At 35.6% G+C, this 20,347-nt stretch overlaps 1 protein-coding gene across 1 annotated transcript; it reads right to left on the bottom strand.

Moving 5' to 3' along the window:
* Nucleotides 1-8,234: 8,234 nt before the first annotated feature.
* LOC140159461 (neuropeptide S receptor-like) lies at nucleotides 8,235-12,109 on the bottom strand (the record flags this gene model as incomplete). Its single annotated transcript, XM_072182944.1, is given in 3 exon segments — nucleotides 8,235-11,051; nucleotides 11,084-11,824; nucleotides 11,827-12,109. Coding segments are annotated over 3 exon segments (1,227 nt in total), but the record flags the coding sequence as incomplete, so codon positions are not given.
* Nucleotides 12,110-20,347: the final 8,238 nt, after the last annotated feature.

Raw genomic sequence — 20,347 nt, 5'->3', positions numbered from 1 at the left:
TCTTGGGAAGAAAATGTGTTATCAGGTGTATCGAGTTGGAAACTGTGCGCATGATGGTTTATAAGAGAATCGTTTTTGAATAGAAACCTTTCCATATGATGAGCCGAACAGAGGCGTATCAACCTTGGGAGGGAGTATTGGCCACGATTTTTCTCATTTTGGCTCATTTTAGTATTTAAGGTTTTGTTGCTAGTGGTATTGGACGTAGTACAACAATAACAATTTAATTTTAAACCTATGATATCGACACAAAATTAAGACTTACCTCAAGTTCGGGTAACCTTTTGGTCACTTGACCCCAAAACTTGCAGCACCCGTCGCGGTTGAGTGATGGTTAGTTGCAGGCCTCGAATTACTTCTAAACTGGATCAAGGCTACATGGCCTTGGACAAGGGCGAATTTTGAGGGGCATCAAGGCCTTGTGCTGGGGCACCAAGGCCAAAACACAATTTGAAGATAGGGCACCAAGGCCAATACGCCATACACGCGTTGTCAGAACCATTCATCCATGGGTATATTTACAAGTTGATTTTGAAAACATTTCAATCTGAAGTGAAAAATGGTGAAATCAAAATGGAAATTATGACAAAACTTTGATATTGCTTCCGTTGATGTGCGTTAGAGAGTTGGAAAAAATCCTTCATTAGCGAACTATATTACTTTTAAAAGGCCATGGGCCACTTTAAGCCTGTTAAAATCGACACTAGACGATTAAATTTCACCCCTTGTGATTTTTTCTGACATTTACTGAAAACATGAGCATTATTTATTTGAATTTGGCCGAGAATATGAATTTTAACCCAAAAAGTGTAACTCAAAATTTTGCTCATTTCAACACCGACTTCGTTAATTTTAAAACTGGACATTCGCCAATTCATTTGCTTGTAACTTTACTTCTTGAGGTCATATTGGATTCAATGTGGTGTCATAATGTGCAGGATTAGATTACATTTGCATTTATTTATACAAAAACAATTTTACACCAATATGGTTCAGTTTTGAAATTGTGATTATTTTTCCAAGTGTCAGGATACTTTCTTGGCGCAGTATATATACTTATATAAAAGCAATGCGTAACCTCAATGGTGGCGGGCTGTCTCTATTGTAATTGACATTTTAAATTGACCTTAACGTTTATACCTTGAGTAACCTTAACCCCAGAACTACTGAACCATAGTTTGTAACACGGACTATGAAAGGGGGGTATGTTGCACCCCCTATTTTTAAATTATAAACGCCATATGCCGTTATATGTGGTACCAAAATAAGTACAAACTTTGGCCACATAATGTCGCTAAGACGTCATAATTTGAGGGCTCCAATACAAACATTTTAGCTACGTACAAAAATATAGGCAAAATTGATTTTCGGTTAAAATTCTACAAAAATGCGTTTTTCACCGAATGTTAGATATAAAAAGGATATTTTCAAATAACGTTTGAAATCAGTATTTTTATATTCTGTGGTCTCAAACATTACAACAGGTTACAACAGACTGAGTGACAAACTATATACCTTTGTTTCCAATGGACATTTTATTGTGAAATTCCATTGTACAATGAACACATTAAAAAAATCCACATAGCCCCCGCATGAAAAGTATAAAATTATCTTTGTAATCACTCAAAAAGCATTTTGTGTGAATTTTACATCCGAACTAGGTGCTATTAAATTTTTATGAGCCTTTTTATTTCACATGTAAAGTCCATGGGGGTGACGATTAGAAATGGACGGCAATATTGAAAAACCCTCATTTTGGGCCATTTTAGACACTAAAATGCCCATAAAAAAAGAATAGCACTTAGTTCAGTTGTAACATTCACACACAATTCTACCTGAGTGAGTACATACATAATTAAATACATTTCATTCGGGGGCTATAGCAAAAACAAAAAGATGTCCTATACCTTAATGGGTATAGAACAAAGGTGTATAATGAGCAGTGACATCATCACCCAATTTACATATCTTCGTCCACAGCATGATGCAGTCATGGTCCATGGCAAAGGCGATTCGACCTTTGTGGCATTAAACCCAGTTAACAGGAAATTAATCCAGTAAATCGATTCAGTAAAGCAAATAAGCTCATGCATTCGATCACTAACGGCAACAAGCTTCGGTCGATTACCCCAGCTGCAGCGTGTGTAAACTCTAATTTGCATAGAGGCTGTACGTGAAATTATTGATTGGCTCCAAACAAAGGATTTGAACCGGTGCACGTAATCATGGCGCAGTGCAGTCCATTCAATCAAATGTTGTCATCAACCTATTTGATCGCAGTGCATTGTTATGTGTGTGAGACGAACTGTCGCGGTTGATTGCAATCAAACAAACGATGTCTTATGTATTACTTTGTTCCGTGATGAAAATCGTGATGTTTTATTCAATCACTCTTGAAAAATGTATTTCTTTTGTAGGCCTATTACTTTGTTTTGTGATGAAAATCGTTATGTTTTATTTCATCAAGCTCTAAACAATAATTATAGTTACATGCATTTCAAGAAAAAAATCTTTAATATTAAAACGGTAGGCCCTATGTTGTAAAAAAAAAATGTAGAAAGTGATGATGATGATGATGTCGATGATGATGATGATGATGATGATGATGATGATGATGATGATGATGATGTCTCCAAAAGTGTCCCGGTTTGTTTTTCTTGCCCTAAATCGTGCGTATCTATTAATAAGGCACTTCAATAATCAATAATCAGTCCCGTGACGGCCTCCACTAACTAGCTACTAACTTGGGTTTATGGGCGCTGATATTTCATGTTCACTGTCACTTATTTATCAGAAAAGTGCGACCATTTGTCAATCACCTACAGTACCCAATTTCGGCATACTATATAAGAAACTCATCATGATGATTGCCAGAGAATAGTTAAAATGTAGCTTGTACCGTTTTTTGTGGCATCCTTCAGAAGTGAGCGGTCCGATACCAATATTTTCGGTCAAATCTCCATTCAATTAACACGGGGAGTTGGCTAGCTATGCCTTGCCCTCACTCATATTTTACAAAAGTGCGACTATTTCTGAACATCTAACCTAGCTGTAATTTAAGGTCATGTTAGAGAAATATATTTGCTAGAAGTTTGGAGAATAGCTAACATATTGGCTGGTTATTTTTCACACAGTGATGTTAACTAGGCAAGTGCCCATTCTTCCAACGTAGATCATGTGTAGGGGTCACGCGTCAATGGTGAGAGCACTGTGTATTGTGTATAGGAAAACGGACAGTAACTGCAGTATGGCCAAAACAATTAAAGCACCAATGGTCAGTTTGCCAAATATTCACGAGAACCGCATACACTGCCACGAGAGGATGATCATAATGTAAAAGAGATGTGCACAATGACCTGCGCATGCACGGCTATAGAGGTTATCCATATGACGTATCATACCGTAAATATGGAGGATAGTCTCCTTCGCAGCCAGTTTGGTTACGCTCCCTCCACACAAGCAGTCTGCCAATGATGACGAACTGGTCCTTTTTGATTGGCTAACGGTTTTCTGACGACGTCATCCAGCTTGACATCAAACGAAGCTTTCTATTGGTCGATCGGCCAGGCGGCTGCTTAATTATTCATGAGCAATTTTGACCCGCCATCCTTGAACTTTTTCCAATGAACGTTTGAAATCAGTGTTTTTAAAAAACGTGTTAGGGTGTCAAAAATCCGGTATAGATGTGAGCCTCCTTCGTGAACAAAATGCAGTTTGGAATTGGAATAATCAATTACATATGTTCTATAATAATCAACTAAAACAATGTTAACATATGAAGTCATTAGTGAGAGATATCCCGCTTGTAGACAAGATATCAACAATCACCATCGGCTGAAGACGCTAGTCGGAGTAGTGAAAACGTTCCAGGTGAGCGAAAAATAGTGTAGTGTTGAAGTTAAAACTTAAATTCAATGTTAACATGCTCTTGTCCAAATTCTATCAATTTTAATTTTTCCTCGGAGTATAAAGATGACCACTGATTCTTCCACGTGTTTTCCAAACACGTGTACAACATGTCATGTCAGCATCAAATAACTAGATAAATTTCTGTTTATTGTTTATAGTGCATGAAAAAACCTCGGCATATTTTCAATTTTTCATGATTCAATCATTATTTACAACAATATTTTCAGCCTTACTTATAGACCAACCTAATTTTCTCATATCGCATGAAATATTTACTTTTTTGTGTTGACATGTTGACTTACCCGGTTTGGAGGATAAAACAGAATAATACAAATATTTAACAAATGTGATCGTATTAATGGCAAGTAAAGAAACCTTGCATGTTTGGAATTAAATATGCTCCAACCTGTTTTCGAATTCAGTTATTTAAACGTTTAACTTCTTTCTGCGAAATGTTCACAAGAATCGAATCAGTTATTTACAATAAACAGCAGTTTTTAGTTTACTTTTAAATGTTTTCAAAATTAACTCAGATTGTTATAAATGCAATTAATGTTGTGCAAGATCCCAAGTGCTGCTAAATCAGTGAATCGAATCATACCAGAATTTTTACTGATTTTATGAATCTCAAAAAAAAGGGTGGAGGAAATTTAAGTTTGATTTAAAATGCCATTTCGTGATCCACAACATCACCCCCCCACACACACACTTTTCTTTAAAAAAGTTGAGATTTTTATATCACTGGAATCATCTGGCTACATGATGTTTATACACAAAACATTTCCTGCAGATTTTAATTAAAATTCCTTTGGCAAAGATGTCGTGAAAATTGAATTTCGTTCTGGTACGAAATCACAACACATTGTCTATGTAGCAGTTAAATACACACAATCATGCATATAACTCACAAATGCAAAATCGGAATTAACTGAAATTTTGGGAATACGCTTTTTTCGTGGATATATCTACTGAAAAATGTTATAGAACATACCGGCATCGTGAAGAACTACGATACAACAACATGAATACTTAGTAAAATTTGATCGAGATTTCAGACCCCTTAGCTAAAACTCACCGCCTACGTGAGTGACACAAACTAAATCAATAAAGGAACATTATTAAAGCCATAATGTGTGATTTGCTCCACAGCGACGCCCTCAATGTGTCTCGATTTTTATCCTAGACCATGTTTATTACGTTACATTTAACTTGAAATTAATTTTCAATGCGGTTTCATATCATATATTTTGTTGATCACAAATTCACTCAATTGATTTTGCACTCAAGGTTATACGATCAATCAACGTGTGTATGAATTGTTAAAGATATAAGATTTCATAAATATGCGGTTGTACCGACATTATTCAAAAACAACAGCCTCAAGATATTTGTATATGTTTTTTGTAGAAGCTAAATATTGACTCTTTTTACCACACACACAGAAAAAAACCAACGCGAAGAAAACAAAGAAATGTATATCAACGTATCAGAACGTGGTTAGATCTTGCGGTCTTAGTAAGTTAAAAGGGCATTTCGTGATCCACAGCCTCCCCCCCCACTTTTTTTTCAAAAGATGTTGACATTTTTATACCACTGGAAACCTCTGGCTACATAATGTTTATGCAGATTAATTTGTTTAGCAAAAATATCGTCAAATTACAACAGTGGCCTATGGAGTAGTGTAATTAATACACAAAATCATGCATAACTCGCAAACGCAAAATCGGAATCAACTGAAATTTTGGGAATAAGCTTTTTACTTGGACATCTACTGAAAAGTGTCATAAAAAGAAGTTGCTAGGACCACGAAATCCTCTACGCAAATTTGGAATTATAATGAAAAAAAAAAAGGTTATTGAGAAAACACGTATTTTCAATTTCGGTTAAAGACGATATTTTAAGTAGCATTAATAATACAAATAACACCTGCTCATGTTTGGACGACCACGCCGACTTATTTATTACATACGAAAATCACAGACAAATTGAAATTTCGACAAAAGGCGGTGATTGTTTTAATGAGCAATGTATTTTTACTTACAACACATTTGTTTCTTTGAAACAACAGCCGGCAATCATATTAGGACAAACTTATCCGTTATTTAAAATATTTCTATTCTCTGTGTCTACTTTATCGGATTTTGGGTGTTGGTTATATTAACAATGCACACTGCAATAACAATCTAATGAAACAACAAGAATAAAAAGTACTTGTTTCATTGGTTCTTACATTACATTTTTAATACAAAGAAAATAATTTCCTTCAAATTAGGAGAATTCTTCAAACAAATAATTTTTAACCAAGGGAATAGCACCGAGTTTGGGAAATAAAAGAAAGGGAAAAGCTTGCATTGACAACAACACACCATTTTCAAATATCTATACTGAAATAGAAATGTAACACTTTGTGACACGAGCATGGCAAATCGCACTTGCGGACGCGAAATTAAGTGCACATCCTATTACGTTTAAATTTAGTTTAATTTGTTACTATCTCCTAATCATTATTAACAAGTCCTTGTAGAAGATTTGTAATTCTTCTCTTGCCCGCAGATCATCTTGAAGATACTTATACTAAACATGAATATATTTGAGGGTCAAGGAGAAATTAACAGCCAGAATGCCCCTCTCACAAGATGACAAAAATCCGTGATTGCTTTAAAAATCCGTGAAATAAATGTAATCAAACACATATTTTTCACAAATTTTCAGGAAACATATGACATATATTTGTTTGTTTGTTTATTTCTTCTTTATACTGGGTCCATATTCAGGGGAAAATTTAAGTATTCCCCTGTTCTTCCATATGGCCCACTTACCCAGCAAACACAAAAACGTTTTAAAAACGTTTTTAATAAGTTATATTTTGGCTTTTGGTTTACATAAAAACGTTTTAATAACATTAAAATGTCGGGTTATATAAAGGTCATGAAAACGTTTTAAAACGTTTTGTATGAAAACAATCTACAACAATATTTTAAAAATGTTTTCAAAAATATGATTGTAAACTATTTTTGCAAACATTTTTTGCCAAATATTTTGTCAACATTTAAATAACATTATGTTAAAATATTTGCACTCAGCAAACACAGAAATGTTCTTCAAATGTTTTTTCAAAACGTTTTAATAACATTTAAATGTCGGGTTATATAAAGGTCGTGAAAACGTTTATAAAACGGTATTGCAAATATTTTGGGCAAACATTTTTCGCAAAATATGTTTTCAACCCCAAAATAACATTCTGTTTAGAATGTTTTGTATCAAGTTTTCAAAAATGTTTTTGGAATGTTATTAAAACGTTTTATACCCTTTATATAACCCGACATTAAAACGTTTTCTCTAAAACATTTTTGTTTGCTGAGCAGTAGATTATCAAAAAAATTATTGTTAATGTTATGAAAACGTTTTATACCCTTAATATACCCTTTATATAACCCGACATTTAAACGTTTTCTGACAACCTTTTATAACCTTTTGCGAATGATGCCGAAAACGTTTTGTGTTTGCTGGGTGTATATATAAGGCTAACGTCGTTTATGCAAATTTCACCTGGGAACCGAGGGAGAACAGTGCCAGTGCATTGATTGGTCACCCCAGGTTAAATAAGAAATAAATAAATAAATAAATAAATACATAAATAAATAAATAGATTTTAAATTATCTTAATTAAATTTGATACATCTACATTTTTGTATATTGTCACTGGGCGGAAAAACCTCGTAGGAAGTTTTGTCTTTTCAAGTAGAGTTGCTCCTGTCATGGGACAATGACACTGTCTTAAGCAATATTCTGAGTGTATAGTATTTGTTGTGGCAGCTTGAGACCATTGCGACTTATTATTGTCTTAGGTCAATAAGTGTTCAGCATAATTATATCGACCATTTCAAATCAAGATCGGAACTTCGGGGTCAAAATAGCGGACATGAAATGCCATGAATCATGATACCCTCCGAAGGCAGCAAATACTTATTTTTCAATTTTAATGTATATCCTTTATACAAAGTTGGGTGGGGGAAATTTTTTTTTACTCATCAGTGAGGCAAATTTTTTTTGTTTTTCTTCGTCTCACTAGTGGGCGAAGTTCTTTTTTTCAAAAACTCCCATGCCCCCCCTGAAAATCTAATGGTGCACCCCAAAACACGTGTACCCCAGCCGTGCAAAATGCATGTGGTGTCATTGGGAAGGAGAATAATTTAGCTGCCCATTGATATGAAACACGATATGAACAAGTATCGAAAAATCCGAGATCAGATATAGATGCTGACAATTTTTTCGAGGAGTATAATTGACTAAAGTTATAGTTGACCAAGAGTAATAACTCATTTAATCATACTCTCGCCAAAAAAACAAAACAAAACAAAACAAATCAAAACAAACAAAAAAATGATCTCCAAGAATGACAAAACCCAACATTTCGTGGGTTCAGAATAACAAGGCTGTAAGTTCCTGTAACTGATTTGTTGGTGTTTTGTCTAGCCACCCTCTAATGTGCATATTTGTATATGCATAAATTTGCATAAATGAAAATCAATTATGCAACATGCAATTTTGAGGGCAGCTAGAATAGGATGTATTAGATAGGATGCATTGAATAGGATCTTATTTAATAAAGTAAAATATGCATTTTTAAAAGTACCCTGAGCATTAATGCATTGACCTGTTTATGGTAATAAAATTGAATATGAGCCTTTTCAGTCATTTATACATACATTGATTAATTGATTATAGATAATAAAAAAAAAGAATAAGATACAAAGAAAATATAAATTAATGAATCATGAAAATCTTGTGTCTGCTTTGCTTCAAACAAATGTATTATAGATCAGGGTACTTTGCCTCTACTCGATTTAACCCCATGAGAATTACCTGCCGATTGGCCAAAATGAATATTGTGTCCAATTTTGAACCAATCAAGGAGGGTATTAATAAGATCATCTGGAAATGCAAGTTTGACCATAAATAGTTAAAAGCCTAGTCATCACTGGCAATTGAAATGAGCATTTCAAGTTATCAACCAATCAGAAATGCTCTTAGATGACTAGTAGTGTCCAGGGGGTTAACTGTTTAAAACATGCTCAGAGCACTTCTTTATTTTCCAGAAAATGTCTCATATTCCAATTCCTGTTATATTTCTTTCATTTTTTTGTGAACTTAAAACGGCCATATCTCGAAAACATCAAAATGTTAGTTAGAACCTTGTAATTTTGAATCCACTATTCCATAACTAATCACCTCAGCCGAGGGTCACTTCCCGGAAAGCTAAAACAAACAAGGTTATCTGATGCAACTGATGCCTCCAGATCTGGATTTTTAATAATACCGCCCTGGCTAAATGACAGGTCGTCTTAGGGACAAATATATTGGGAATTAGGGTCGTCAAGAAGACGAATCTAAGAATATAACTTAATGTAACGTACGTAATAGTACACAATTATTGAATATTAGGAGTGTAACCTTATTTCTATACTAGGCACATGTCACGCCTGGCAAACAAAAAGCATATTGTCGAGTCCATTAGCAGTCTTACCCGTTTTAGAAATAGCAAACAATCATAGGAGTACTAAAATACCGTTAAGCTGAATGCTATGTCTGTTTTCCTTATGGCATTTATGTTGTATGTTGTATTTTAATAATGACATTGAACAGGCTGTATGAGCTTATGTAATATGGGAACTACCTTAATGGAATTCCGATTTAAATCCATGTTTTAAAATTTCCGTAAAATATAGACTTGTGTTTCTTTTCCCCAAAATGTTATTTTTCAGCGTTATATGTCCATTGTTAATTTAGGTAAAACAAATTCGAAAATCATGGAGCGTAATGTGGAGGAAATGTTAGTTTAATAAAGTACATTACAATCCTGTAAAAATCAGAATTTTGACAAACTTGAGGGCATCCTGCGAAAAATCAATTGCACATTTTTACAATTGTTATGAGACAGTTCTTACAGATTAGTAAAAATTAATTTGTTTTGACAAACACTATTCAATAGTATATAAAAACATACATGTAGGCCCAGATGTATTCAGGTACAATATACAATTCGAAAATATTTGGATACCAATGTAAGTGTATTATACAGAGGCACATCGAGGTACCAAAAGTTACAAAAATACCTCCCATTTTTAAAAGAGTGACGCAACTTAATGAATTATCACAAACATTCTTTCAACAGTAGTTTTTATGCATGCATTTCGGGAACTTTATAACACGATAGCCAATGAAGGTCAATTTCGATCAAGACCTTTAAACGGGAGGACATTGTCGTGAAGTGTTTTTACTGTCAAGAGTAGAACAATCTCCCTCAATGAAAGCATAACATCCTTTCCATACGACGCGATAAGTCCTGAAGCTGAAGAGTTTGACGATATACTCCAATCAATCACAATGTAAGCTTTAGGTGCACTGTATGTCATATATGCAGGACAACTTGATCTTCGCTTCTCATATTCCATGGTATCATGCGAATGTATCGACTCACTTTTCAAATCAAAGTTCGGCATCTTGAAATACTTCAAAAACCATTTTAATGAAAGTTTATAGAAGTGTGTAACATCATATAGCAACATCATGACGTCAATGTGCAAAAATGTCATGTATATTCAAAACACCAAGAAATGTTGTTTTACGACTCAACACGTTATATTTCACTCTGCTCTATGAAATGCATTACAAAAACGAACGAGCCTCATGTTTATGCGCAAGCTTTCCATAAAAAAGTAAAACGTTATTATATCAAATATACCGTGTAATATTGAGACATCGACCGTACATGTAAATCTGCTTATATTCATATTCATAACTTTGAATTTAGTCACTCTAAAAACACCACCGTCTCCCATGGTATTTTTGATTCGTTGCGGCAGCTTGATGATTTTCATGTCATAATATTACCCAGGATATATACTAAAGGGAATGCCAATAATGTCATTATGTCATTTACGGGTAATCATACTTTTTGACAACCCTTTTTGGTGGTTGTCTTATCGATTCCCCTGGTTCTTCTTTTATTGTATGCAATGGCATGCTATAATCATAATCCGTTTCCTCGTATGTTCTATATTCTGTTTTAACAGTGCTTTTCCATTCCAACTCCGATCTTAGAGTATTATCATGGGAACTGGATGTAGATCCTCTATAATCTGGTCCTTTATTTTTTCAATACAGTCACAACAGAGTTTAGAAAAGGCATCTATAAGTGCACGACAATATTTTCCTCCACTGTTGAACCATAAAAATATATACGGATTAAGGGACGAATTCGAGGCAGAGAAAACCCCAAATATGGCGTACAAGTTGGGATCGATTGTGAGCCACTCCAAGGTTTTCAAGATCTCGATAACAAAGTAAGGTAGTCCGCAAATACCAAACAGAGATATAATGGCAGCTGACATTTTCAGAGTCTTGTGTTTGGCTCTATTGAGGGACGTGCCCGTGCTTGTTATTCTCATTTTTCCTTTTTTGCTACATCTCTTGCCCGTATTCTCTCTCGCTTTATCCCATATTTTCTTCGTAATTCTCATGTAAGCTATTGTTATAATGATAAATGGAATGAAGAAGGTAACTACTGCTGCATATATGATATATCCTAATCGCAATGTTGGTTTTTCACGAAGATTTGTACCACAGGTCGCGAAATCTGGACCATACCACTTTAACCGCCATACAATCAATTGCGGTACAGAAAGTAAAACAGCACAACTCCAAGTTATAATAATCATTTTATTGACGGAAAATGCTTCTTTAAGTGGACTTCTCACTGCCTGATGACGATCAATCGCTAAGGTGACAAGCATGTTACTAGATGCCATCATTGAGGCACTTTGTAAATGCATAATGATCTTACACAGTCCATTACCCGCAATCCAGCGATAACCATTCATAACAAATGCCACTGAGAAGAGCATCGTAAAATACAAACCATGAAATCGGCCAAAGCAAGTCCAAGAATGATTTTGTTTACCCTTGATTTACGTCGGTGGTTAAGCCATAACCAATAGAAGGCAAGTAAATTTCCAATGACACCAACGATGAATAACACCCATAAGGCGACGATTCGTGTTCCCTCATTGTGATCTGAAGGTTGTACAGGGGTGGCTGTCTCATTATAAGAGGTACTATTTAGCAGGTCGTTCCTTCCGTGATTGGGGAGGTCAGAAATTTGTATTGTGTTCTTGCAGTCATTTTCCCAAGGCTGTGTTCAACTGCCAGGTAAAATTCACAAAATCATCAGATATCTGAAAGAAACAAGTAATTACAAAGAATCATTAATATGTGTACTCAAACTGGTAATTAGAAACAGTGTTTATGATGATGTCTGAACATCAACATATTCGATATGTTTAGACAATAACAAATTTATACCGGATTAATTTCGCTTTTTTGCCCAAGGTCAGTTGGTGAAGAAAGTGTACAGTGATTATGTCTTGCTCCTGTTCGACGATAGACAATGACAGAGTGATACTGTCACTTGAAGAGCTTCTTGACGCTTGTCCATTCAAATCATCAAGCCTTCAAGGCCTAACATGGCAAAGTTAAGAATGTCAAAGAATTATGTTGCCTGTCTTGTAAAAATACCTCGACCAGCTATCTACGGCGACCCCCTTCGTTCACCAGGTCACTTGTGCCTGGCCGAAGTTTCGTCCCGGAGTTTCGTCAGCGTTGTCTCCTACATTTCAGCTGTTAATGCCTAGATATGCCCGATATAAAAAAAAGTGGCACATGCGGGGTCTATGCGCGTGGTCACATTTGACCTTTTTACTAACAACGACGGACTGATAGGTCGTAGATATGCTAGACCATATATTTTCTGAATCCACATTATCTGAGTATTATGTTGCAATGTCTTTAACCAACTTCAGCAATTTTGAATTTTATTCTTGGAATTCTCGGATATTATATTTCAGATTAAAAGTGTTGCAGGTGACCCCGAGCGATCCAGCTATTTTTATCGCTCCGTTCATCAAACAATGACAATTTGGAACAAAGCAATAAGGATTCAACCAAGGTGTTTGCTGATTTTTATTGGCAAGTCATGTAAAATTCGGAGCTACTTGAAAAATCATAATAATACATTCATCTATTATACGCATACAACATGTTAATATAAAGTGCCTATACCAGCAATCGTAAGGCGCTGCACATAGAAAAAAATACAAAGCCAATATCTCATAACCTAAAACCCTCAAGACAGCGAAGCTACATTTACTCTTTATTTCTTAAAAACTCATCGCTATCCAAAAATGTTGAATGACTGTTTGTCTTGTCTCAGAGAAAATACAACAATTATTGACAGTCCCATTCCGGCTTTTCACTGTTTGAATAATTTTGCAATATAAATGCAGGCATGACATCGGTCTTGATTTTCGTTATGAAAATCATTGCCTTAGTGCCGGAGCGCTGTGTTATAAGAAATCACTTCTCTATGACACGCGGTTGTTTCAGGGCTATTGATAATGTTAGAGGCTGCTGTTAAGTAATTTGTTAAGTATGGTATTTCAGTTTGTAATACACACTGGCTTGTAAACAATATAACATTAGTTACGTGGAAAAACAGGTTAAAACCTGGTGAAAAAATTATAGGCATGGGCGATATCGCAAATCAGCAATTATGTGTTTCTCAGAAGATAATACATAATTCAACGATCTCCATTGATTAAGCTACTATTGTCATATTTAAGGTAATACACTATTTTAAAGTGTTGCGATTTGGTAGTTCACAACATCTTGCGAATGGTAGTGAGCTTTGGCAAAAATTGCATTACTCATTTCCTTGCGAGCGTGTAGAAGAATTCAAATTTCACAGAAATACTTTTGTAGGTCCTGTGGTTCTTGAGTTATGTTGTAATGAGGGCTGAAACAACAACACTTTTGTAAAATGTACATAACTCATTAACAACAATAAATTAAGCAAGTTTTCAAAGTATATGATTTGTAGAATGAACTTTTGCAAAACATCAAAGTGTTATTTTTCAATAATATATATTATATCGATTTTTCGGCTGCTTCGACCAAAAATACCGCATCTATCCTTAACCATACGTCTTATGCTTTTAACATCAATTTGCAAACGCTTGTTATAAACACGACACAACAGAAAGTCTTCACTTATATGTAACGTCATAAAGGCAATCTAGATCTGCTCATGTTATGACCATTTGATTGGCACGGTCGTGTACAGCATCATTATTGTTGGCTCCAATTTGACACCGCCTTTTGCTACCAACAGCTCTAATCTGACAAAGTTGGAAATCATGACCACACAGTCAGTCGGAAAAGCTAGGCATGGCAAACTCGCTTGTCCACGACAAGCAACTGTCGACTATCCCAAGTGTCACTGAAGTGTCCTTACAAAATAATATTCAGTTTATGCAATTGTTAATTTTAAAGGTATATGGGCATGGTGAAAAGCGGTGACCTGTTTATTTCTTAGTCACATACCATATCGTCTTAATCGGATCAAAAATCGGATCTGATTAAGAAAGAAGAGAACCACCTCGCCCGAGTGTCTTTTTGAGGCTGTAGTTCATTCATATGTAAATGAGGCAATACGTGGATTGGATTAACACGTACAAAAGTACTGATTAATTACCATAGCAATAGATGAAAACAATTTTGAACATATCGCCATGCACTACAAGTAGGTTACACTCATCACCTGTGTGTGTCTGCAATCAGAGATTGAATATAATACTGGTGTTTCCAAAGATACTAATCTTACAGGTGCAAGTGATCAACATGATATGGTTCAATGTAGAACGTATCAGTGCAACGCGGTATATTCAAATTTGTTTCACCTATTGCTTCGCCAGCGTACACGCTGGCGAAGTTACGTAATAAATCCGATTAACTACCATAGCAATAGGTGAAAACAATTTTGAACATATCGCGCTGCACTACAAGCAGATTGAACTAATCACCTGTGTATGTCTGCAATCATAGATTGAACACAATACTGGTCTTTTCAAAGATACTAATCTTACAGGTGCAAGTGATCAGCATGATATGGTTCAATGCAGAGGTACCGCGTGGAAGTATCAGTGCAGCGCGGTATATTCAAAAATTGTTTTCACCTATTGCTATGGTATTTAATCCGATTATTACGTAACTTCGCCAGCGTATTGGATGACTACTCGAGGTATTTATATTTAGCTAGCGGCATCTGGTTATTGTCTTTAATTGATATTCTTAACCTCCTGCAAAGAATCACTGGATTGACCGGTCAAAACCATATCTTTAGCTATCTTTGACGTGCACCGATAGCTAGAGAATAGAGAGTTTGTGAAATGCAGTTCAAAAGCACAAACTTCAACGTCTAGAGGATTATATAGGATTATCTATTCAAAAACCACTATGCCTTTGGTTTGATTAAAAAACACGCCACACATTTTTGAAAATCAGCGATTAAATTCGGTTAAAATATTTTTTGGTTCCAAACGTCAAGCTTGGTATATACTTTTGTGTGTGATCATGACGTAAAAAATCAGTTTGTGAAATTAAGTTTTATGAAAACTTCAACGGCAATAGGATTAAAGTTCACGTAAAATTGGATTGCTTTTACTGAAGCTAGCAATGTAAGATACCTCTGGAGATAAGCTGGGAGAGTATAGCAGGTGTATATTATATATTAAATACAACTTTTCATAATTTTATGTACAGAGGAAGGGCATTGGAAGTGTACAAGGAGGTGCAGTGGCGGTAGCCAAGGGGAGGTACATTTCCCTATTGAACGTCTTGTCCTCCTGCTTGACCTTCGCTATGTGGTTGCTGGCCGCAGTGATATTTTAGTAACGTTTTTAGGCACATTTTTTGCCCATTTACAGTTAGGACGCGGGACTACCAATTCTTTAGAAATGCATAGTCGCGCTAAAAGTCGATCGATACATGTTAAAATCAGCACAATTCAGAGATACACCTTTTGCTATGAAATTTATTTTCTCGGTCAAATATAAAGCAATATTTTTTTTCTTCAGTAATGTCAGTTAAAGACATAGTGCTTGGATATACATTTTTTTTTTAAATCCTGGTGTTAAAATTCAAGCATCATATTTTGTCTTTTAGTGTGATAGTTTGTTAAAGAAAGATATTTCCCACCTCTGTAAAGCACATCGTGTGGGTCTATATATTATAGTTTTGTCAGAATTTCCGTTTTTATTTTACCCTTTTTCCCTTCATGCTCCGAAAATGTCAAACTCAGTACTTTATCTCGAGAACAACCAGCAGAAATAATCGATATTTCAATTGTTGTCAACCAGGTCCCTTTTCCATTGAAAACCAGGATTGCCTGACCAGCGATTTGGTAGCCCAAATCCCCAATTCTGGTAAATGAGGTGAATTTTGGAAATTTGCTCCCGTGATAGCCTGCAATTTCAATTTATAGGGGCTATGGATTCCATGATTATGAAAACCATTTTGTCTGTTTGTTTGTTTGTTTATTTACCTAGGATGAGGTCCTTGGGAAAATCCACTGTCCAAACCTTAAAAAAATCGCGTGTTATTAGAGGGGATTTTAATTTTCTGTCCCTCCTATCTCCAGGTGAATTTTGAATGACCCCCCCCCCCATCGCGGGTTGGCATTTTCATTACACCCTTCAGACTTGCGTTCGGGTTTGTGTAGGCCTATTTGTCATAATTTAGCGCTATAGGACCTACTTTCTAAATGTAGGCTATAGCTATAGCCGTGCTATATAAATATTATAAGGTACCGGTATGTAACATTATGTAGGCCTATGGGGGTGGGGTGGGTACTCAACACATTTTAACCCTGACTTACAATGCAAGGCTCATTATTGCCATAAATGATTTTTCCTTTAGGTCATTATAATAGGTTGCTATAAACTTCCATGTTTAACCTTGTATTGTTTTGGCTGCTTCATTATGACTCTCGGTGGGTTTAAGCAATTTCAAACAAATTCACTAATACCCAGTCACCTTCATGACAATTGAAACACTAGGTAATTTCTTTGCTATATTGAAGTTCTGGCAACACTGTATCCAGGCCGGGCACCCAGAGATATCGATCCACAATGCTAGTATTAGCCTAAGATTTCACGCGTGGATTTGAAAATTTTTCAGCTGGTAGCCAAAAATTATGGAATCAAAACGGAAATTCTGACAAAACTATGATATATCGCTCACGGTGATGTGCGTTAGAAAGTTGGGAAAAATCCTTCTTTAGCGAACTATATTACTTTGAAAAGCTAAAAGATTGATCCAAAAAAGGCTCGCGGGCAGAGTTGAAGCCTATCAAAATCGAAAATCTTACACTAAATGACTGAATTTCACGACTAAGTTTAACACTAAGATTTGAAAAAAAGTTTTTCCTGACATTTACTGAAAAAATGAAAATTATTGCTTTTCATTTGGCCGAGAAAAAAATTTTTACACTGAAAAGGTGTAACTCAAAATTTTGTTCATTTGAATACCAAATTCGATCGTTTGTATTGCCTTATTAAATGACTGAGTGAGCCTTGCAGAACAATAACAATCGGTAGTCCAGCGTCCTAACTGTTTATGTCAATAATGTTTTCCATAGAAAGTCGCCCCATGCCTTCCTAAAAACCTGACAACGCCACGGGAGAGGGGGAAATGGGAGTGGCCCGGAGTGGGGGTGGGTATTATAGGAGGTGGTACAGTTTGAAAGTGCAAGGATTTCAATTTTAAACTGCCCATAGCCTTTTCGGTATTCGTTTCTGTCATTAAATTAACACTTTTATAAGTGGCCAACGTTAAAATAACTTTCTCGGAGGAATATAGATACACAACTTATGCATGTACCATAGAATGAGTTGTCGTTTATTCCATAGGATTATTTTCCAATATGATAAAAAAGAATACCAACAATGTTAAAAGAGCAAGCTCCACTAATTTTGTTTTCGCAGGCGGCCGTAGGGGCGGGGGATTCGCAAGGTTCGATCAAACCTCGTAACATTTTCACACTCTGAAGAAACAAGGTAAGACAAAGTGTAAAATATAAAGTAAGAGGATTATACCTGAAATATCGCAATTGACAAATGAGGTCTGTTTTCACACTTATTGTCCATAACCGCGATGGTACAATGACTGTATATTGAAAAAAGGAAGGACTTGAAGTAGACCTGTCTGTCGGAAGTTCTAAATGGAAAAGTGATTATTTTATTCAAATAACGCCTTTATTCAAATAACTATAGTATATCACTTCATTTCGACTCTATTTCTAAAATTTTCCCATCAGAAAACAACAGCAAGAAACCACCGAACACCTACCATTGTTCGCTTAAACAATGTACTGAAAGGATGAAGATATGAGTAGAACTTGGAACCCTGGATACGGGCCTGTTATAGAAGATCGTATTGTTGTAATCCACAGTTTGCCTTGCCAATTATGTTTTGAAATGTACAACATACTCTCTTGTTAGACTTAAGCATTGACACACCAACCGCATGATTTCTTGTAATGAAAAGAGCGACGTCTCTGTATTCCGGTAGCAATAGAAGTCTCGCTACATTAAGTAAATTGCTGAAGGGTTTCAAAGTAAAACATTCACTAGCACGTCCACGTCCTAGACTATTTCAAAATTAGTTCATAAAAAAATGTGTCTAATTTTCGACAACAATTGATGTTGGTCAAACAAAGTGATGGAAATAGGTAAATGCCATCAAGCGTTTATTAAACGGACCCATTAGATTATTTATCTAAGAAAGGCGCCTCAGCATTTGAGGGACAATGCTGGATGTGGCAGCTAGACATGATGTTCTTATAAAAGGGAAAAAATTGCATTGATCATTTCATAGCGAGTGTGTAGAAGAATTCAAATATTTTTTGTGGGGGTGCTGATTTTTAAAAAGTGGACTTTTTCCAAGTGGGAGGGGGGCAATTTTGTGATAAGTGGACTTTCTTCCCCAAATTTGGACCTTTTTGACCAAAAAAGATTTAAAAGCCCGATTTTTTTGGCTCAGGTTGTGTTGTACAGGTCCAGAGTTTTATTTATCAGTGACTCTGAGTCCCAACATCACACATATGTTACTATATTTATCTGGGCCTCTGAGCTGTTAATCATACACGACATCTGTTTGTGTTCATTCTAATCTAACCACAACGGGAACCGCGAGGACCAAGTGAGAGTTTAACTTTGGCGCCAATACAAAGCGTTGCCAAATCCACGTCGCAATTCCAAGTTAGAAGTAGGGAGCTGGTAAAACTGGTTAGGCAGAAATGGTACGGTCACGTAAAAGCTTGGGGGTAGAACATCAATTAATTATACAAATTTAAACCAATCAGAGTTTATGTACATGTATAACATGAATCGGTGGCAAACTTCAGTTAATAATAAATTCAACACTCTGTCCAGTGAAATGGTGGCCAAGTAATAAAAAAAACACAAATGGCTATGAACTTAGGATATTACAATAATTTTTTAAATTTGTGTCATACCTACTTTAATGATATAGTACTTATCCCTCTAAACTGGCTTTCACTTAAACCGTTAAACAAACTACAGTGAATAATTGGAGCTGCGGCACTAAATACTTGCCTTTTAAGATTTGAATTTATGTGCCAGATAGCCTTTGACAGATATGTTGGTGCAATAAGCGTCTGGTGGCTTTATGTTATTTTGTTATGAATGCGATTTTGCATCATTATTACTAATGATGCCCACTGTCCATACAGTTTCCACTAGAACGATTTTTCATTTACTGTGTGCGTGCACTCACACACGTATTGTCTGTGGAGAAACTGATCGATACAAGAAATCCCAGGCCTGTTAAATGGCGTACATACTTGTTTTTGATCCAAATGTAGGCCTATATCAGGGTGTTTCAAGAAATTCCTGATTCCACCGGAAAACATTAACCAAACTTTTTCCTGATTGGTCAGTAAATAGAGAGGACCTTCCTCCATGCAGAGATCAACTTTTTTAATGAAAAATTTAATGAGATGAGAACTACAACAGGTTGAAGTGACACCATTCCGTGCATCAGGTGTTCAAACGCAATTATTTCCGAATTTGGAGTGAATCAGACAAGCAAACTTACATAGTCATAAAATGTAACTATTTTTGAAGACAAAATGTACAGGATGTTAAGAAATTTAAGAATGTTTAAGCCTACCGCGGCCCATCTCAAATCATGCACTTCTCACTACCATGTCCATTTCATATGCTATCCATCATGGCTTCCATGCACACACAGTGTATTGCTCAATGTATTAAAGATAACCTTTGAGTTGGAGCAAATTTCTCAAAATTGGTAGTGATTAATATTACCAAACTTATGCCATGATGAAATATAATAATTTTTGAAGATAAAATGTGCTGACCATAAAAGATTGAACAATGTTTAAGACTACCGCCATTCATTTGAAATAATGCACTTATTGTTCATCTCCTCTATGGAGATATTTTCCATGGCGGCCATCTATGATCATGATTGCGGTTTCACCTAACAAACCATGGGTTTT

The sequence above is a fragment of the Amphiura filiformis genome, chromosome 8 (genome assembly GCF_039555335.1).
Source record: "Amphiura filiformis chromosome 8, Afil_fr2py, whole genome shotgun sequence".
Lineage (NCBI taxonomy): Eukaryota > Metazoa > Echinodermata > Ophiuroidea > Amphilepidida > Amphiuridae > Amphiura > Amphiura filiformis.
The sequence above is the reverse complement of the archived record's forward strand: the minus strand, read 5'-3'. Positions and strand labels throughout refer to the sequence as shown.